Consider the following 18705-nt stretch of genomic DNA (forward strand, 5'->3'; position numbering starts at 1 on the left):
GCTAGCGCAGGTAAGCCGGCACACCAATAGTGAGCAGGCTCCAATCCGGAGGAAAAAACCCAGGAGGCTGGCTTTGGGGATCCAAAAAGTACAGCTAGTCCGCAGCTGTAGCCGCATCCAACACGCTAACAGCAGCAGCAGATTGGGATGAGAGAAAACACAGAGATTTCAGTTGGACACCTACAGGAGCAAGAGCCGAGGTAACCCACAAAGCTCTCAGCCGACCGTCATCCGAAATCGGTAACCAAAACCCTTCATCGATATTCCTCAGATACAAAATTCAGCCGACGGAAAGTTTTGTTTTTAGCCGCGCTGGGAGCTGGGTGTCAGAGAGGGCATCGCAGCGGGCAGGAGAAGCTCCGAAGGCGAGAAGCGGCCAAGCGGGAATATTTTTTAAATAATATGATATTCTTTTACAATGATCATCAATGCAGGGCTCAATATTTTTATTCTGATGTTTTGTGAATGTTAAATGAAGGTTATTCTTGATGCAACAATAGTGCTTAATTTGAGCCTGTGGTTGAGGCCTTATCACACAAAATACTTGAGAACTGAAATCTATGTTCAAACTTGTCCTTTCACATCTGGAAAGCAGCTGAGTAGGATCATCAAAAGATATTTGAGAGGTCGTCTCACCCATAGCATATCATGGCATGCTTCATCATTGGCAACCTCTCACACTGGGGTTAGGTTCAATGCCAACCCAGTGGACTCAACTGAAATTCGTAGAACTGGGAGTTCCTATACATCCATTTTGTGACAGATACAATGTTCCAATCATAAGAATGAAAAATACCTAGGGGTATACCCAAAGAACTTCCTTTATTAGTGCTTACTCCTGGTATTGATTAAAAACAAAAGGTATTGCCACTGGATGAAATACAATGATATGTTTCGACCAATATGGATTCCAAACAATTGTCAAAGGTTTTCATCAGGGTATTAGAACTCCCTAGCTAGGCTGTGCATTCATTCCATACAAAGCTAAGGAATATTCTCCATAGCCGTTAGACGTCAGAATTGGATGTAAACCTGTTGGATTAAATTAACAAGTTGAAGGCGTATTAGTTGTCAGCATCAGTACAGTCAGCCATGCTGGACAATGAATTTCATAGATTATATTATGACTCGTATGTTAGGTATGTCATGATCAAGAGAATAGCCACACTCAAAGGGAACACGCCAATTAAAATTAAAATAATCTTGTCAAGATTAAATCATCCCCACTTTGTGGATACTGCTAACAATACAAAAATTACCAAATGTACACAGATAGGCGTGTCTAACAAATCAGACATCTGTCATGCAAATTAGCCACTGTAGTTTACGTGCTAGTCTTTTCAGATACCGGTGATCCCTATTAAGTATGGGAAACCGCACTTATCTAAGTCGTACTAAACTACAGGCTTCATGGTTCAGTGTGGGGGAACGCTTCCTCTGTAGTCACACACGAATAATGTGTGTAAAAAATACAAAATAATTGGTATAAAAGGGGGATAAACAGTCCATGGTCGCTGGTTAGTGCATTTTTAGCACATTACCCCGTTCATTAGAAACATTAAATGCCGTCATCTGTAGTTGCACTAAAAATATCATCCTTCAGCTTGTGCATACCTAGAGGTATTAGCTAACAAAAAAAATTACATCTGCCACAAGAATAAAACTGACTCTTCTCTGTCCGTTTTCAACAAGCAAATTTGATGGAACTGAATGCAGAAGGCATTACCAGCAGTACTTAATTTGAGGCGGTGGATTCTAGTGCTCAGCAGCGACACTGATTTGTCAACACAGGTGCTTGTGACAGTCTGCCACAAGGAGTCACTGTCTGTCTAATTCAGAGATGAGCACAATAACCATTAATTAATAATTCAATATCAATAAAAGTGCAATCCCCAGCTGCCCAAGCCATTCTTTGGGGGCTTGGAATAGTTGGTTAGTAGTTGTATTCAGTGCTTAATTTGAGCCTGTGGTTTCCAGTGCTCGGCACCAGCACTTAATTGTCAACACTGGCACTTTATGCTGTCTGCTACATGGTGATGCTGTTTAGCTAATTTGAGGATGGGCCCAAAAATAGTAGTTTGTTAATTAAATATACAGTAAAAATGACCGAGACATGCGCTCAAGCCATTCTTATAGGTTTGGGGGCCTGGAATAGTCTGAATTGTCAAACTTATAGGAGTGTGATGGTTCTGAGTTGTGTTGGTAGTGTCGCTCCCCACGCTGCTCCCTGCTGAGATACTGGTATCGTAGCGCCATTGAGATAGACTGCTCTTTGACCTTTAAAATCAATAGCGCATTGCTCGCATTGCTCCAGAAATAATTTGTGCCTGTTTGGATTTATTTTGTAGCGCTATACTGTTAACAGCGCATTAATTAAGATACTATTGTACATTGCTGCCTTTGCCTGATTAACTTATTTGTGTCTGATTGTGCCGGTGCCACTGGCCATTTCATTGCCATTAATAAGCTTGTGCCCCAATCTCGTCCGGCTTGGATTTTTGGCTTGCTGCCATTTTGTTGTTGTTGTTGTGCCTCCCAGCCCGGCTCTCCACCCCGCTCCCGCCTCCCAGCTGCTCCTCCCTCGCCCCTCCACTATCCACTTATGACAGGCGCGGCGGGCGTCTACGCCCGCCGCGCCTGGACCGCGCCCAACGCCAGACCCCCTGGCCCCCGCAAAATCCACTCCGCCCGCATAACATACGACGCCGCAACCCTCTCAGCCCTTAACCCCGGCCGCCCACCTAACTGCTACCAAGCCGCCCCAGGACACACCCATGGACCCTTCACCTGCCACTCCTGCAAGTTCGACTGCATCAGGACCCACACCAAATCCACAAACTCCAAACAGAGCTCCAACACTAACCACCTAAAGTGCATCCTGCTCAACACCCGCTCGGTCCACAGACACGCCATTGAACTCTGGAACCTACTAGACACTACATCACCGGATGTCGCCTTCCTTACAGAAACCTGGATGAACGCCTCATCAGCGCCCGACATCGCCATAGCCATCCCGGACGGCTACAAGATCATCCGAAAGGACCACACCAACCAAACAGGAGGAGGCATCGCCATCGTCCATAAGAACACCATCCGCATCACGACCAGTTCCGACGATTACCTCGCAACCGTCGAACACCTTCACTTCCAGATCCACACCGACCCCAAGACCACACTCAGAGGCACCCTCATCTACAGACCACCAGGACCCCGCACACAATTCAGCGAAGACATCACCGACTTCATCAGCCCACACGCCCTCCCCTCCGAGGACTACATTCTACTGGGAGACCTCAACTTCCACCTGGAAAACAAAAACGACAACACACTACCACCCTTCTGGGCAACATGGCCAACCTCGGACTCGAACAACTTGTCAATACCCCCACCCACTATGCCGGACACACGCTCGACCCAATCTTCACCTCCAGCCAGCACATCTCCTTCAATCACACCACAGCTCTCCACTGGACTGACCACAGCTGCGTTCATTTCAACTACAAAAAGACCACGACCCACAACCCCCCACAACCTATTCCCCGAAGAAACTGGAACAAAATTACCACCGACCAGCTCTTCACATCGCTTCACCAAAACCCTCCCGCCAAATCATCGGATCCAAACCAAGCAGCCACCAACCTCACACAATGGATCACCCACAGCGCAGACGAACTAGCACCCTTGAAAAACCATCAAATCAAGCAAGGTAGCAAAAAAGCCCCCTGGTTCAACGATGACCTTAAGAAATCCAAGAAGTTCTGTCGTACCCTCGAGAAAGCCTGGAGAAAAAACCCAATCACTGACAACCTGACCACCTTCAAGAACTCCACCCGAAAACACCACCAACTGATCCGATCCACCAAGAAATCAGCATTCAAGGATTGCCTTGACAACAACGCCCAAAACAGCAAGAAACTATTCAACATTGTCAAAGAATGTACCAACCCCACCGCCCGCCCCAACGACATCACTCCCTCCCAAGACCTCTGCGACTCCCTAGCCTCATTCTTCCACAACAAAATCGCCGACATACATAACAGCTTTGGAAACCAGTCCGAAGACCAGTCCACTCCACCCACCTCCGAACCAAAACCGCCCTCTAACATCCTTTGCGACTGGAACCCAATCACCACTGAAGACACCATCCGCCTGATGAACTCCATCCACTCGGGATCGCCAACCGACCCATGCCCCCACCACATTTTCAACAAAGCAGACTCCATTATCGCACCCCATCTCCGTGACGTCATCAACTGCTCCTTCAACTCCGCTACCTTCCCGGAAAGCTGGAAACATGCCGAACTCAGCGCCCTTCTAAAGAAACCCACAGCAGACCCCACTGAACTTAAGAACTACCGCCCCATCTCGCTCCTCCCATTCCTGCCAAAGTCATTGAGAAAGCCGTCAACAGTCAGGTCGCCGCCTTCCTTGAATCCAACAAATCCCTCGACCCCTCACAGTCCGGCTTCCGAGCCAAACACAGCACCGAAACCGCCCTCATCGCAGCAACAGACGACATTCGAACTCTACTGGACAACGGAGAAACAGCTGCCCTCATCCTACTTGACCTCTCCGCAGCCTTCGACACAGTCGGTCATAGCACCCTCATACAACGCCTTAGCAACGTAGGAATACAAGGAAAAGCATTGGACTGGATCATCTCGTTCCTCGCCGGAAGAACCCAGAGAGTCCGCCTCCCCCCTTTTAGATCAGAGGCCACCGAAGTCATCTGCGGCGTACCACAAGGATCATCACTCAGTCCCACCCTCTTCAACATATACATGAGTCCCCTCGCATCCATCGCCCGCCAACACAACCTCAACATCATCTCTTACGCAGACGACACCCAGCTGATCCTTCCCTCACCAAAGACCCAAACACCGCCAAAACCAACTTACACAAAGGAATGAAAGAAGTAGCCGAGTGGATGAAGAACAGCCGTTTAAAACTGAACTCGGACAAAACGGAAGTCCTCCTCTTAGGTTCATCCCCCGCTGCCTGGGACGACTCATGGTGGCCACCGGCCCTGGGAACCGCACACATACCTACGGACCACGCACATAACCTGGGCTTCATCCTGGACTCCTCCCTCTCGATGACCAGACAAGTCAACGCCGTCTCATCATCATGCTTCAACATCCTACGCATGCTCAAAAAAATCTTCCGCTGGATCCCAACTGAAACAAGAAAGACGGTCACCCACACACTGGTCACAAGCCGACTGGATTACGGAAACACCCTTTACGCCCGAACCACGGCCAAACTTCAGAAAAAACTCCAACACATCCAAAACGCCTCAGCCAGACTCATACTGGACATCCCCTGTCAAGCTCACATTTCCGGTCACCTGAAAGACCTCCACTGGCTCCCCGTCAACAAGAGAATAACGTTCCGTCTCCTCACCCACGCACACAAAGCCCTCTACGACCTAGGATCCGAATGCCTCAACACGCGACTATCCTTCTACACCCCCACCCGCCAACTACGGTCGTCCAACCAAGCCCTCGCCGCAATTCCGCGCATCCATAGATCCACCATGGGGGAAAGATCCTTCTCCTACTTAGCGGCCAAGTCCTGGAATTCCCTCCCCACCCACCTCCGCCGTACACAGAACCACCTCTCTTTCAGAAAGCAACTAAAAACTTGGATATTCGATAAGTAAAGTTCCCCCCTCCCCCAAGCGCCTTGAGACCCTCTGGGTGAGTAGTGCGCTATACAAATTTTCGAACTTGAACTTGAACTATTGGCAACACTAGTTTGGGCAATTGGTGGTGTAGGCTGCAGTGCCCTCCCAAAGGGGCTGGGGCACTTTTTTTTTTACAAATAAAGTACTGCTGTTGTTTCTATCCTTAGCAGCAGTGGAAGGGGCAATGCGTGATGCAATTTGCAGTGGCCTCCTGACAAGAGCAGTGGAACTTATGTTTAAATGAAGCACCGATTAACAGTTGCCCTACCTTCCTTTGATGTCCTCACCGAGGAAACAACTTACAGTGCTTTGAATGGGCCGCTACTGTCCGGTACTGGGTACCAGAACTTTTTTATTTTGAGAAGAAGAGTACCTGCACTTCTCGAGAGTGACGTAATACTTTTTATTTGAAAGTATCGGTACTTCTCAGACACAAGCAGGTACTTTGGTAAAGGGTACCAGCACTTCTATTTTTTCATACAAGCACTGTCAATGGAGACTGGATGGATCAGCATTGCAACAGTAAAATATCGATTTACCTTCTGTCCGGTCTGGAAATCGCCCGCTCTTGCCCAGAGTTCCATAATTAACCGTCTCAGACGAAATACTGAGTTTGGTGTTGGGGTCTCGCTTGGGCTTTGGCGGGGGCTGTTTGCGGGAGCAGCCGCTGCTGTCGTCATCAGCACCACCAACGGAATGGAGAGACTGCGATCTGACGGAAAAGCCACTGGAGCACGGGTGTGGCAGTCGATCTTGAGGTGCGGGCATTGTCATAAACCCCATGCGGAAATGCTTGCCCACGTAGCTGCCATCGTGCCCTGTTGGCCCGTCTCCACCTAGGCTGTAGAGAGAAGATAACACAAACCATAAATGCTTTGATAGTAACAGGTTAATTTTTTTCTCTTTAAAATTGCAACATATTAAAATATTTAGTCAGCCTGTCACTGTGTCGATTTTTTAAAAATTAAATACACATTTTCTTGAAAAAAATCTTACACTCTCCTCCTGTTTGTAAATAATATTGGAGGATTTGGGAATATTTTGTTAAAAAGCATTGAACGTCGCAAAACTAGTATGTCTTGTACTATTATAGTAAAAGCATGTAATTTTCGGATTTTGTCTCATATTTAAGTTGCTCTTAACATCTCTTGGTAAGCAAATATTTCCTGAACATGTGCTGGCTCTTTGGTTGTTCTGAAACGTCAAATGAGAACTGAATCTATGAAGTAAAAATTAAAACAAGAAAAAAACAAATATAAGGATAGGTTGTGATTTTGAAGCAAACCATAATGAATTCTTGAGCCCCTACAAACACGTTACTTAAAGTGTTTATAAGTTGTTGCATTTTCATCCACTCAGGAAAATCAGTGGAAGGGACAGCATTTGTGATAGAAAGGGCAATGCTTCTGCTGGCTAAGGGTATTCCCTCTCATTTAAACACATTTTCCTATTTCTGATTACCTGAACATTTGATTTTTTACATTTTTGCTCAATTTGGGTGCTGATTACATGTGCCTGTTATCAGTAATTGCAGTAGGAATATGATTTGAATAGATTTCATTGCAAAAAGCACACAAATGTTTATTAATAAACTGAAAAGTAACAGTGCCACTTCCTGTGACCTCTGTGAGGTCAAAGGAAGACAACGGGTTCATGATTTCACTTTTGCTGCCCTTTTGCTTTTAATGACGTGGTGCCAATTTTCGAAGGGTTGTGAGGGCGGTACTAATATATTATTTGCGTACTTCCTCAATTTAAATTTCCCAGTGTCACATAACTGCCATGTGTTGTAAGGCCGCTAGAATAAAAGAAGCTCTTCAAATTGATGCACAAATGTTACATATTAAGACTCAGCTGTGGCTCATGCAGGTAAGAGTAGTGAGGCCGGAGCGGGGGATTTCGACAAGCGACGACAGCGAAAGAAAATTAAATGAATAATTAATTTTTCCTCGTCATCTGTTGAAATCTCCACCCACCCAGCCCCACCACTCTTACCTGCACGGCCTGCGGCTGTCAACCCCTTTGCTGCGGCGGCTATTCCGCCGCAGCGCTAAGGGGGTGGGGCGGCCGCGCGGCGGTTCCATGCTTGTGACGGAACTGCTCTGTCACGGCTCGCGGGTGAGCTGTGCTTGTGACGGAATGGTTCCATCACGAACCCGCCCGCCCATTAAATCGTCAGCGCAGGCGCGGAATTCGCGCTGCGCAGGCGCGGCGAGCGGGCCGTGACGGAACAGTTCCGTCACAAGCACAGCTCACACGAGGCTTGTGACGGAACAGTTCCGTCACAAGCATGCAAGAGGTTAAGACTCCCCTGTAGAGTAGCAAGTATGCCATGGGACTTGATGCAGGCAAGGAAAATGTCCCCTGTGACTGCTATTGGGTAGTAAAATACAGCAATTTTCGGGGTTCAATGAGCCCCTCAGGGCTTTGGGACTCGGTGCCACTGTGCCTGCTGTACCAATGATAGTTAGCCCCTGGGATTCTCAAAATCAGCCAGCATGAACTGTTGTATTTGTATGGGAATAAATAAAACCTAACAGGAGGCGTCACTTCCCCCTACAGACGGGATTGGATACATCGCTTCTCCTGCGTGCAGCAGAACTGTTGCATTGCCTCCCCATGGTCTCAGGAAATTACGCATCTCTTTGTTTCTCGATGCGTCCTATCTCTTTGGGTGTTTGGCCTCGTGAATTTTGACGCATCTACAGGTACGTTGTGAGAAATCATGCATCCATAGTTTTCTATGGACCCAGTTGCTTGAAACCATTGAAAAGTCATATTCTTATTACATGTATGTTGGATTTTTGTAGTTTATGTCTTGTTGAGTTTAGATAAAGATACTTAATTTTTCTAAACTGGTGTGGTGTCCTTTGTGGTGTTATCACTATATTACTGTGTGTTTTGGGAACAAATACTTTACACATAGCCTTTGGAACGTCTCTCTGCTCATGCCAAGCTACCCATGGGGTGAGCAGGGGTTATCTAAAGTGTATTTTCCCTTACTCTTACTAGAAGCAAGGGTCCCTATTTGGACAAAGGTATCTACCTCTACCAACTAGTGACCCCCATTTCTAACAGTGATCAAACATATCTGCAGTGAAATGGTAAGGTATGTGTGAATCTTATGTTCATGTTTCTGCCAGATACTTGAACTGTCATTAAAATACCATGCTAGTACTGGTCGGTAATGGCCGATTTCGGCTGTTACCGACCAGTATTTGAAGATGGAGATGTAAAATACCGAATCAGTAAAATTACCGATTCTGTATTTTGACATGTAGGTAGCACTACAATCAGTGCTACAGGGGTTTAAGAATTCGTTTTTTACCACCAACTAGAAGTTGGTGGTAAATAATGAAAACCCTGTAAAAAGCATTTTTTTTGCGTTTTAAACAGTGCCATGTTGCAGACATACATGCCCCAAGGGCATGTATGTCTGCAACATGTGCACCCAAGCACAATTGAGGGGTGCAACAGGGTGTCAAAGTGACACCCTGCCACCCTTCTATGTTTCCCCCTATTACCGAATCGGTATTTACTGATTCGGTAATTGGCATTCATTCATATGGGCCTCCAGGCCCTAGGAATGAATGACAATTACCGAATCAGTAAATACCGATTCGGTAATTAAATCGGTAAAATTACCTACATCCCGATTTCCAGTTCTTAAATACCGAATCGGTATGATTCGGTATTTAAGAATCGGTAATCTGGGATTACCTACATCGGGCCCTAGATGACCTGTACACATTCAAAGTCTTCCTCTTAACTATTATTTCTGTTATGTGCTCCACTGTGATTCAGAGCCTATGAGTAGACTACAGTTTGTTCAGTGTAAAGGCATGCCCACCAGAGTGCCTGTATTAAATATAGAATGAGTAGTGTCTCCTGCAGTGTAACATGAGATCCACTGGTCATAAATAGAGACTTTCTATGGCAAAAGCCTCAGTGGCATGTTACCAGAGTATGATAAACAAAATATCTGACAGAAATACTGTCTCTTGAAGACTGTTTACAAAAATATCCTCCTGTTGGAGTTACTAACAGAAGATCTACATCTAATGGGATGATATTTTTGTAAACCACATTTAGGAACAATATTTTTGACAGAAAATATTTTTGCAAATGAATTTCTGACATCTAACTATCCCAATGCCACAATCAGCTCTAGTTACCTGAGGGATCTTTCTACTGGACAGATATCTCCCGTGGCCTCCCAGCATTTTACTCTTTGAATTGGCCAATTGGCTGGACAGGGCACATTCCTCTTGCCACCAAAGAGCTTTTTCACTCCCAAACTGCACATCACACACTCAAATTCAGCAAGAGTTTGGACTAGCTTCACAGCATTGGATACTCAAAGCAAAGTTTCTGGCTTACAGCCTTAAAGTGAACAGGCCAAGAGTCATACATTGAACAGTACCATTTGGGAAGTGAAAAGTCATCTGACAACAAACTGGCACATATATCTAAATCACTGGAGGCAAATGACATGTGGCCAAGTGGACTGCCAGAGCCCTTAGCAGCCAAACTGCTAATTAAAGAAGCAATGCTAATATCATCGGAAGATGACGTATGAACAGTGAAGAAATTGGCACATGGAGGCAAGGTCTCCGCACTGTACAAGTCAGAATCCCTTCCATCCTATCTCTCATTGCTTCTTGGCCTAAGTATGAAATGTCAATTAATTGGCCTGCAATGTGGACTAATCCCTTTGAAATCATACTGGTATGATCGCAAAGACTTGGATGACTCTGATAGGCAATGTCACCTCTGTTCTAAGGGAGGTGGAGCCATGTTCTTTGTATCTGTGGCAACTTGGTCCCATTAAGGAAGTTTTGCTCCTGCCGGAATGGCGGGTTTATGTCAGGACCTGCTGAGGCCCTGTAAAAGCCTGCTTGAGAGGAGGGCCCGCCCAGCTAGACGCTCATTTTGTGAAATTTATTACCTCTGTAGACATGCTGCTAGGTGCATCCCAGACCTCCCAATCTCCTTTAGTGCTGAATCACTCATGTCTAAAATGATCATCTTGTCAGGGCTGGGCCAACTTGTTTTTCAGTCTGGTCCTCACTTTTGACTATGAAGAACAGTTTAAGGGGGATAATGGGGAGCTTCCTAGATGGTGGGGAAAGGGCTGCCTACCACCCACAATTTTACTGCACAAGGTTGCAGTAAAAAAAACAAAATAAAAAAACACACTAATGCATCTGTTTCACCAGTGATGTTTTTTTCAAAACCAATCTTTCTGTTTGTGTCACACACTTCCTCCTATTATTTGTGAAGGAGACAGGAATGACCACCTAAAAAAGGGTCCAGATCTCAGGCAGCTACAATGTCACTTATAGACTTTACAATTAGAAACCTGAATTGGAAGCACAACAAATATCTGCTATTTGAAGTTAATATAAAAATGAAATAGTACTTGTTTAGGTTTATGGGTTGTTTGGCACAAAACAAATGCAGGTTTAAAGTTTTATACCTGCTATTTTAAACATTTTCACTCCACTTCTAGGATTTATTTGTTTTTGGCCTCCTGCTCCTTGGCCACTTTTGAAGTATCCCATTATGTTAGTGGCCTACAGACCACTCAGCTGTAGTATTGAGCTGTATCCATCACAAGATCACCCCATCCGCATCACAAGATCACCGCATCCTGGGAATGCGGCTGACGTGAACCCACGCACATCGCCGTTGTGCTTCCTGTCCCGCTAAGCCCCGCCCACACCCACGATGTCCGACGCTGATGCCGAATCTCCTCACCGTTCTGCTCTGCCCCTCCATGCGGAGCACCGGGTGTAAAGACTACGGCACCCCCCACATTTTCACTGCCGCTGAAGACGGAAGACGGGTGACGGATGACAGATGACCAAAGCGGAGCGGCAGACCGGGCTAACTAAACTCGCGGAGCATCGCTGAGTACGCCCATTTGTCCACTTGCCCAGCTTCTGAATTGCTCAGTTGCAGCACGCCACTCCCCGGGACTGCTGAGGCTTCGCTCTCCTCGCTCTCCTTTGGCCACGGGAATTGGAGGATTGTAACGCGACGCGGTGGGAAGAACATTGAGCTTGCTGAAGATGCGGCAGCTGCGGGACCGAGACTGAGACCTGGAATTGCGGAGCAGGGGAGCAGGGGAGCTGAGGTGAGCGCCCAAAAGTTAGAGGGGCATATTATCAAGGGGGTTTATCTCCGCCTTTTTGGCTTTAAAAGCCAAGAAAGCGGAGATAAAATTATCTCCCTATTACCTAGCTGTCGCTAACACCAGTTAGCCACAGCTAGTAGGAGATAGCGACCATCTTGGGCCCCGCTTTGCATGTCAGTGAAATTTATCACTAATGACATGCAAAGTGGGCGTGCCAAGATGTTAGCGACTGGAAACAGTTGCTAACATCGCTATCTCCTATTACCAACTTTTGGAGATATTCGCGCTAAGTGCGAATATCTCCAAAAGCTAACACCTGCCCCATAGCAGTTCTTAGCCATGTTATCCAATGGTAGGTAGATAACATGGCTAAGAGCATTAGCTCGGTAATGCATGAATATCGCTGACTTTTCAGCGATATTCATGCATTTCGACCGATTTTTATCGCTTAGGAGATAAACCTTGATAATAGCAAGGTTCCTAAGAAAATTAGGAAAAAGAAAATTCGCTGCAGCTCGGCGATAAAAATATTGCCGCTAAGCCAACATAGCGATAATTATCGATAGTTGTTGGTAATATGCCCCAGAGATTGTTGGACAAAATTTCCTTCTTGGGTTCCTATTTCCACCTGTTGCCCATTCATGTGATAATCGGGCATTACAGGAAAATCTACCAGCTGGGTCATATAGGAATTTGACACCGAAGTGGTCCTTTGAGCGTATATCTCGTTGATATTCTGTCTTGGCTCCTTTTCCTGCAATAAGGGGCCTTACTCTCCCTCCAATAAGGGCTCCCCTTTGTCTGGATCAAATTGAGTAGCTGCACGCAGCCTTTACACCCTGGTTATGACCATGGCGGCTAGAGCTAGGGGTAAGCAGGTCAAAACAGACTTAGCAAGGGAGCTCTTAAAATCGCCACTTGTGAACATACCTCTACCTGTGGCTAAAGGCGGGGAGAAAAAAGGCAAAAGAAAGACACAACAAAGGAGTGCTCTAAAGCTTAAAGCGATGGAAGCTGCAGAGAAATATTGACAAGATAAATATAATGCCTTAAAGAAGCAAGCTGAGGAAGAGGACCTCGAAGATGAGGAGGGGGATGAAGAAACGCTATCTGAACTCTCAGCAGAATTGAGTCTGCTGGCGGTTGGAGAAAAAGGTGAGGGAGATGGGGAAGATAAGGCAGATAAGGTGGAAAAGGCGGATAAGATGGACAGCACGGCCAGCGCTGTTAACATTGTCAAAAATATAGCTAAGAGGGTCGAGAGTCAATCGAGCCCCAATTGGATATTGGATATTGGATAGGTATTTATAGAGCGCTAACGTTCGCTCCGAAGGGAGCATCTTGGCGCTGTAAAACCTGGTACCAGATCGCCGGGAAGGTGGTTGAGGGCTAGATGGCTGCTTTGGTCCAGTCATCAGAGAGATTAAAAATCCACGTTTTGAGGTGTTTCCTAAACGGCTTCTCATGTGTCTGAAGTCTGAGGTGCCTTGGCATGCCATTCCAGGCTCTAATCGCCAGGGTACTGAGTGTTTTTCCACCTTTCGACTTCAGGTTGAATTTATAGGGGGTCATGAGGTTTTCTTGCGAAGATCTGAGAGTGCGACCCGGGGTGTAGTGAGGGAAGCGCCTCGACAGGTAGGATGGGCCGGATTTATTGAAGGCTCGGAAGGCTACAATGAGAATTTTAAAGAGTATTCTCTTGTGCAAGGGGAGCCAATGTAGGGATTTGAGGGCAGTGGAGATAGAGGATTTGCGTGTGAGTTTAAGGACAAGCCGCGCAGCAGTGTGCAGGACACTTTGAAGTTTCAGACGGGTGGATTTTTTGGTCCCTGCCAGGAGGCCATTACAATAGTCCACTCGAGAGAGTATGAGGGCTACCGCAATGGTCTTTCTGGAGTCAAGCGGGAGGAAATCAAAGAACTTTCGCATGGACTTTATAATGCCGAAGCATTTACCTGCTACGGCTGCGACATGGGTATCGAAAGAGAGATCGGAATCGAAGATAACTCCGAGGTTTCTGGCCGATGAAACAGTCTGAGGGGGGGCAGCAGAATTATCAGGCCACCACAGGGCGGGACAGAAGGATGCATTCTTTCCAATGGGCAAGATCTCGGTCTTATTCGAGTTGCAGCGGAGGTGGTTGGCGTCCATCCATTGGAAAACCTCTGTGAGGCAGCGCTTGAGATTGAGTTCAGCCGTGTTGGAATTGTCGTCGAGAGGGATGACAAGCTGAGTATCGTCAGCATAGGACGTGACAGTTATGCCGAACGATTCTATAAGAGTAAGCAGGGGGATGAGATATATATTGAAGAGGAGGGGACTAAGAATGGAGCCCTGGGGAACACCACAGAAGATCTTTTTCTCTTTCGATTGGAAAGGGCCCAGTGAGACAGTTTGAAACCTGTCACTGAGGAATGAACTGATCCAGGCAAGGGCTGAGTTAGTAACGCCGATGTCCATAAGTCTGTTTAGCAGAATGGAGTGGGAAATAGTATCGAATGCCGCCGTGAGGTCAAGAAGGATCAAAATGGCCTTCTTCCTTTGATCTTGGAAGCTTTTGATGGTATCGGTCAGCTCGATCAGGGCGGTCTCGGTAGAATGTTTAGACCGGAAACCGGATTGCTGGGGGTGAAGTAGGTTGTGGGCATCGAGAAAGGATTTGAGCTCCTTATGAACTAACTGTTCTGTTATTTTGCCCAGCGCAGGTAGCAGGGTGATGGGACGAAGGTTAGTTAAATCAGAGGGGGGTTTGTTTGCCTTTTTCATAAGAGGTTTAACCACACCCTTTTTCCAAGAGAGAGGAACAGAGCCAGTTTTAAGGGAGAGGTTGACTATTTCATTGAGGATGGGGTTGATTTAATCGATGATGGTGTGGAGGATCTTGGGGGGACAAGGGTCAGAAGGGGAGCCAGATTTGCAAGAAAGGATAGCTTCTCTGGTCTGAGTCAGGGTCACCGGGGTAAAGTGTGTGAGACTGTTAGCAGTCGGGCGAGATTGGTCTAGCTCCAAGATTGAGTACACTGGGGGGGTAGGGGGGAAGTTTTTGTGGATAGAGCTGATTTTCTCCTCAAAGTAATCGGAGATCTTGCCACACAGTTCTTGGGAAGGGGGGATTTCTGGTTGAAGAGCTTTTGGTTTGGTGAAAGATTTTACTATGGAGCAGTATCCTCTCTTCTCTAAACCGCTACTCCAATGGCAGCTCACAAGTACACCTACGCGGGAAGAGAACAATCAAAGGGGAACAAAAGGCACAGCAGAGCAAGACGTTTCTAATGAAAAAAGGAATACAATAAATCCAATAATGCCAGTGGCAGAGGCAGAGCTACGCTCAGAAGAAACGCCAGCGACAGTGCCAAACGACAGCCTGCTCCCCCTTATTAATACATTACAATCCATTCAAAATCGGGCTTCTCCAGCCCCCTGCGCCACTTTTTCTCAGACCTCACCTCAGACCTCACCTCAGCCTCTCCCATGCTCCAAATCGCAATCCGAACTGCATCATAGTCCTGCCAAAATTGAAAAGATGGCCCCTTCTGCAGCAAAAACACTGCCTGTGAATATCCACTCTTCACCATCTCTTACAGTCATGACAGTTACAGGTCAAGGTATATGTCCACACATGATCCAAGAGGGTGAACTACTCCCCAACGTTTCAAAAGCAAACTCCGTGGAGGATATGCTTGTCACTATACTCCGCGAACTAAGGGATTTTAAAATCTCCCAAGCTCACGAAATATCGCAGCTGCATAATAGGCTCACGAAAATGGAGGAGTGCCTTGGAAATCTCCCCATGAGGGTCTCGGAAGCTGAAGCTCAGATCTCGACCCTAGAAGATACCTTAACAACGATGCAGAAAGATCTTCACGCAGCAAACAGAGAGTAATCTCAATTAGTGGAAAAAAATCAGGACTTGGAAAATTATAATAGGAGGTCCAATTTACGATTAGTGGGCATCTCCGAGGGCCTGGAAGATAAGGATGTGGTAAAGTGTTCATAGTCCCTCCTAAAAAAAGCCATACCTGAGCTGCAAGGCGATTTAACGATTACAAGGACACACAGAGTACCTGCGCATAAACCAAATAACCTGAAATACCCTCGTACAATATTGATCAACTTTTCGGATTATAGGGTAAAAGAGAGAATCATAAACACTGCCTTTTTGAAGAGATCAGTCAACGTTGATGGAGTGTGTTGGACCCGGCCCTTTGGGCAGGTTTACCCCTAGACTTTTTGCTTTTTCCTAGCCTGTTTCTGGAACCTGGTGTTGGTGATTCTAGGCCTCTGCGCATTTTTTTCACTGTGGTACAGTGTAAAGTGCTTGAGCTCTCTGTATGAAGAGTGAGTGACCTGCCCTCCCATAGGAATGAATGGGGAATATGTATGCCCATGGTAGTTCCTGTTGTATGGGGAGTGCAGGGGTCGAGTTTGATATGTGTGAACTCGTGAGAATGAATGCTGCAAAATGATGTATGCAGCATGACTGTGTCTAGTCTAGAAGTACCACTTTTAGAAGTTGGCATAATTGTGTAAGTTGGTGCTAGCGTGTGATTGGCTGGTGAGTCTGCCCAGGAGTGCCTGGACCTGCTGGTGGATGGACCGTCCGGTTTGAGTAGGACAGGGTCTGCAGGGTCTGCAAGGCCCCAGAGGAGGGTGTCTGAGTCAGCCGTGGATGAAAGGCCCCTCTGCTGTCAGGGATGGGAGGAAAGAGCGTCTGGTGGTGCCGGGCCGTGCCTGTCGGCCACCCTGCTAGCTCTCCTTCCTGACGGCTCACTGTCACCTCTGGCCCTGAAGCTGTCAGGAAAGACGTAAACCAGAAACATTCCAGCACTCAGGGTCCCTTGCACGAAGTACTTCAAAGGCATTCCTGGCTATAAGAAGGAGCTGTGTCTCCCTCCAACGTCTTGTTCTAGCTCGTGTGGCTGACTTGGATCTACCAGGGGTGGGCGCTGCCCAACCCCTGGGTGCCTGGATTCCTGGACTCCTGGGGGACCCTTCTGCCCTGCCTGGGCTGAAGGGGGGACTTGGCTTTGCCCCTGGGGAAGCTCTGGGACCATGGCAGCATGGAGAAGCTGCCCTTTTCCTGGGGAGAGCGCTGGAGTTGGATCCTAGCGCCTGGAGGCGCTGTGCTTCGCCTTGAGCGCCTGGGAGCGCTCTGCCTGCTGTCTAGCGCTTTGGAGCGCTTCATTTCCCCCAAGCGCTTGAGAGCGCTTTCGCTGGACTTTCTAGCGCTTAGGAGCGCCTTCCTGCTTGCTTATAGCGCTGGACGCGCTGAGGATTCTTGGCCGTGTCACCGTCGCAGCCCGGGGTCAGTAACCCCTGTGGAAGGGCCCTGAACCACTCCGTGAAGCGCCATCCTGATCGGAGCTGGCACGGCGAAGAACGAAGCCGCCGCGCTCCCATTGGTGGAGGGAGCCGAGCCCCCTCACTAACGCCGCGACGGGATTGGCCCGTGCGGCGCAGCGTCATCCGCGTGGTGGGCCATGATTGGCCGAAGTAGCGGAGCGTCATCCCGGGAGCCGCTCTGTCATTGGCTGACTCCCGGGCACTGAAGGGGCTCGACCGGAGGGCCGCGACGCGATTGGCTGATCCGTCCCCGAGGCCGGGGCTCGAGGAAGAAGGCGCCGAGAAGCATGGCGGCGGGTCGGCCGGGCTCCCGTGACCTGGGGGAACCCGGCGGCCTCTGAAGAGGCGTGTGGTCCGCTGCTGGGGCTCCCGTGTGCCGAAGGAGCCCCAAGTGAAGGAGGAGCGGCAGGAGCAGAGAGACCTCGCGAGCAGCCGCCGCCCGGAGGAGCCCCGCCCCGAAGAGAGCCCGGTGAGTCTGAAGGGCTGGGGAGGGCTCGACGCGGCTGTGGTTGGTGCCGGAGAGCGGCACCGGGAGCGAGAGCAATAGGGCGGCCCCAGCTGGCAGTGGGCCGCCCCAACGTCGCGTCAAGTGGTATCGCGAAGCCATGAAGGCTCCAAGGGCGGCCCCGGTGGGCAGTGGGTCGCCCCAACGTGCACGAAGCCCGGAGAGGCTCCCCGCCGCATTTTTGTATTTGGAGCCCTGAGAGGCTCTGGGGGGCATTTTGAGAAGCTAGAGTCCCCCGTAGGGGACTCCACCGTGAGGAGGGCTTCAAGGGCGGCCCCAGTTGACAGTGGGTCGCCCCAACGCTTGGAGAGTCCAGGGAGGCTCCAGGGGGCATGTGCTTTAGAGCCCGAGTGGCTCCCACGTTTGGCCAGTGTTGGCCAGAGCCTGTGTGGCTCCAACGTGCGCAGTGTTTGTTTGAGAGCTCAGGTGGCGCAGATTTGTTCTAGGGGCTACTGAGAGCCCAGCCACAGCTTTTTGTTCTCCAGGTGCCCAGCACTTTGTGGGCACCTGCCACGTTTAGGCTTTTTGAACTTTGAGACTGGCGCTGCATGGTAGCGCAACCCTGACACTGAGACTCAGGGCGTCTGAGCCCCAACAAGGCCATTGGCCTAGGGACTGCCACAGGTGGTGGCTTATGTGAGTTTGCGCAATGGTATGGTTATTGCACCTCTGAATGTTTTGCATCATGTGTTATTCCTGCACCTCTGAAGGTTTTTAGGCCTCATGTGATTTTTGCGCTATTGCTTTACTCTTGACACCTCTGAATGTTTGATGCATTGTGTGTCTTTCTTTTCATGCGCTGCACCTCTGAATGTTTAGTCATCATGTGTCTCCTTGCGCTGCACCCCTGAATGTATTGTGATTACATCATGTGCTCTGTCCTTAACACCGCTGAATGTGTAGGTCTATACATCATGTCTTTTCTTTCTTTACTGCTCCTCTGAATGTATATTCATGCATCATGGGTAGTGTGTTCTAAGTTATACCCCTAAGTGGATTTCATCCTTAGGTGGTTGTTCTTTCTAGTACAGG

General features: G+C 48.2%; 1 protein-coding gene across 1 annotated transcript in view; it reads right to left on the minus strand.

Moving 5' to 3' along the window:
- Positions 1-18705, minus strand: part of NYAP2 (neuronal tyrosine-phosphorylated phosphoinositide-3-kinase adaptor 2) — a 987564-nt gene that overhangs the window by 517147 nt on the left and 451712 nt on the right. Inside the window, exon 3 of the mRNA XM_086944856.1 lies at positions 6226-6527. Within this exon, the coding sequence (XP_086800982.1) occupies positions 6226-6527 (302 nt within the window). The remainder of the gene's footprint in view (positions 1-6225; positions 6528-18705) is intronic.

This window comes from Lissotriton vulgaris, chromosome 11 (assembly GCF_964263255.1).
Source record: "Lissotriton vulgaris chromosome 11, aLisVul1.2, whole genome shotgun sequence".
NCBI lineage: Eukaryota > Metazoa > Chordata > Amphibia > Caudata > Salamandridae > Lissotriton > Lissotriton vulgaris.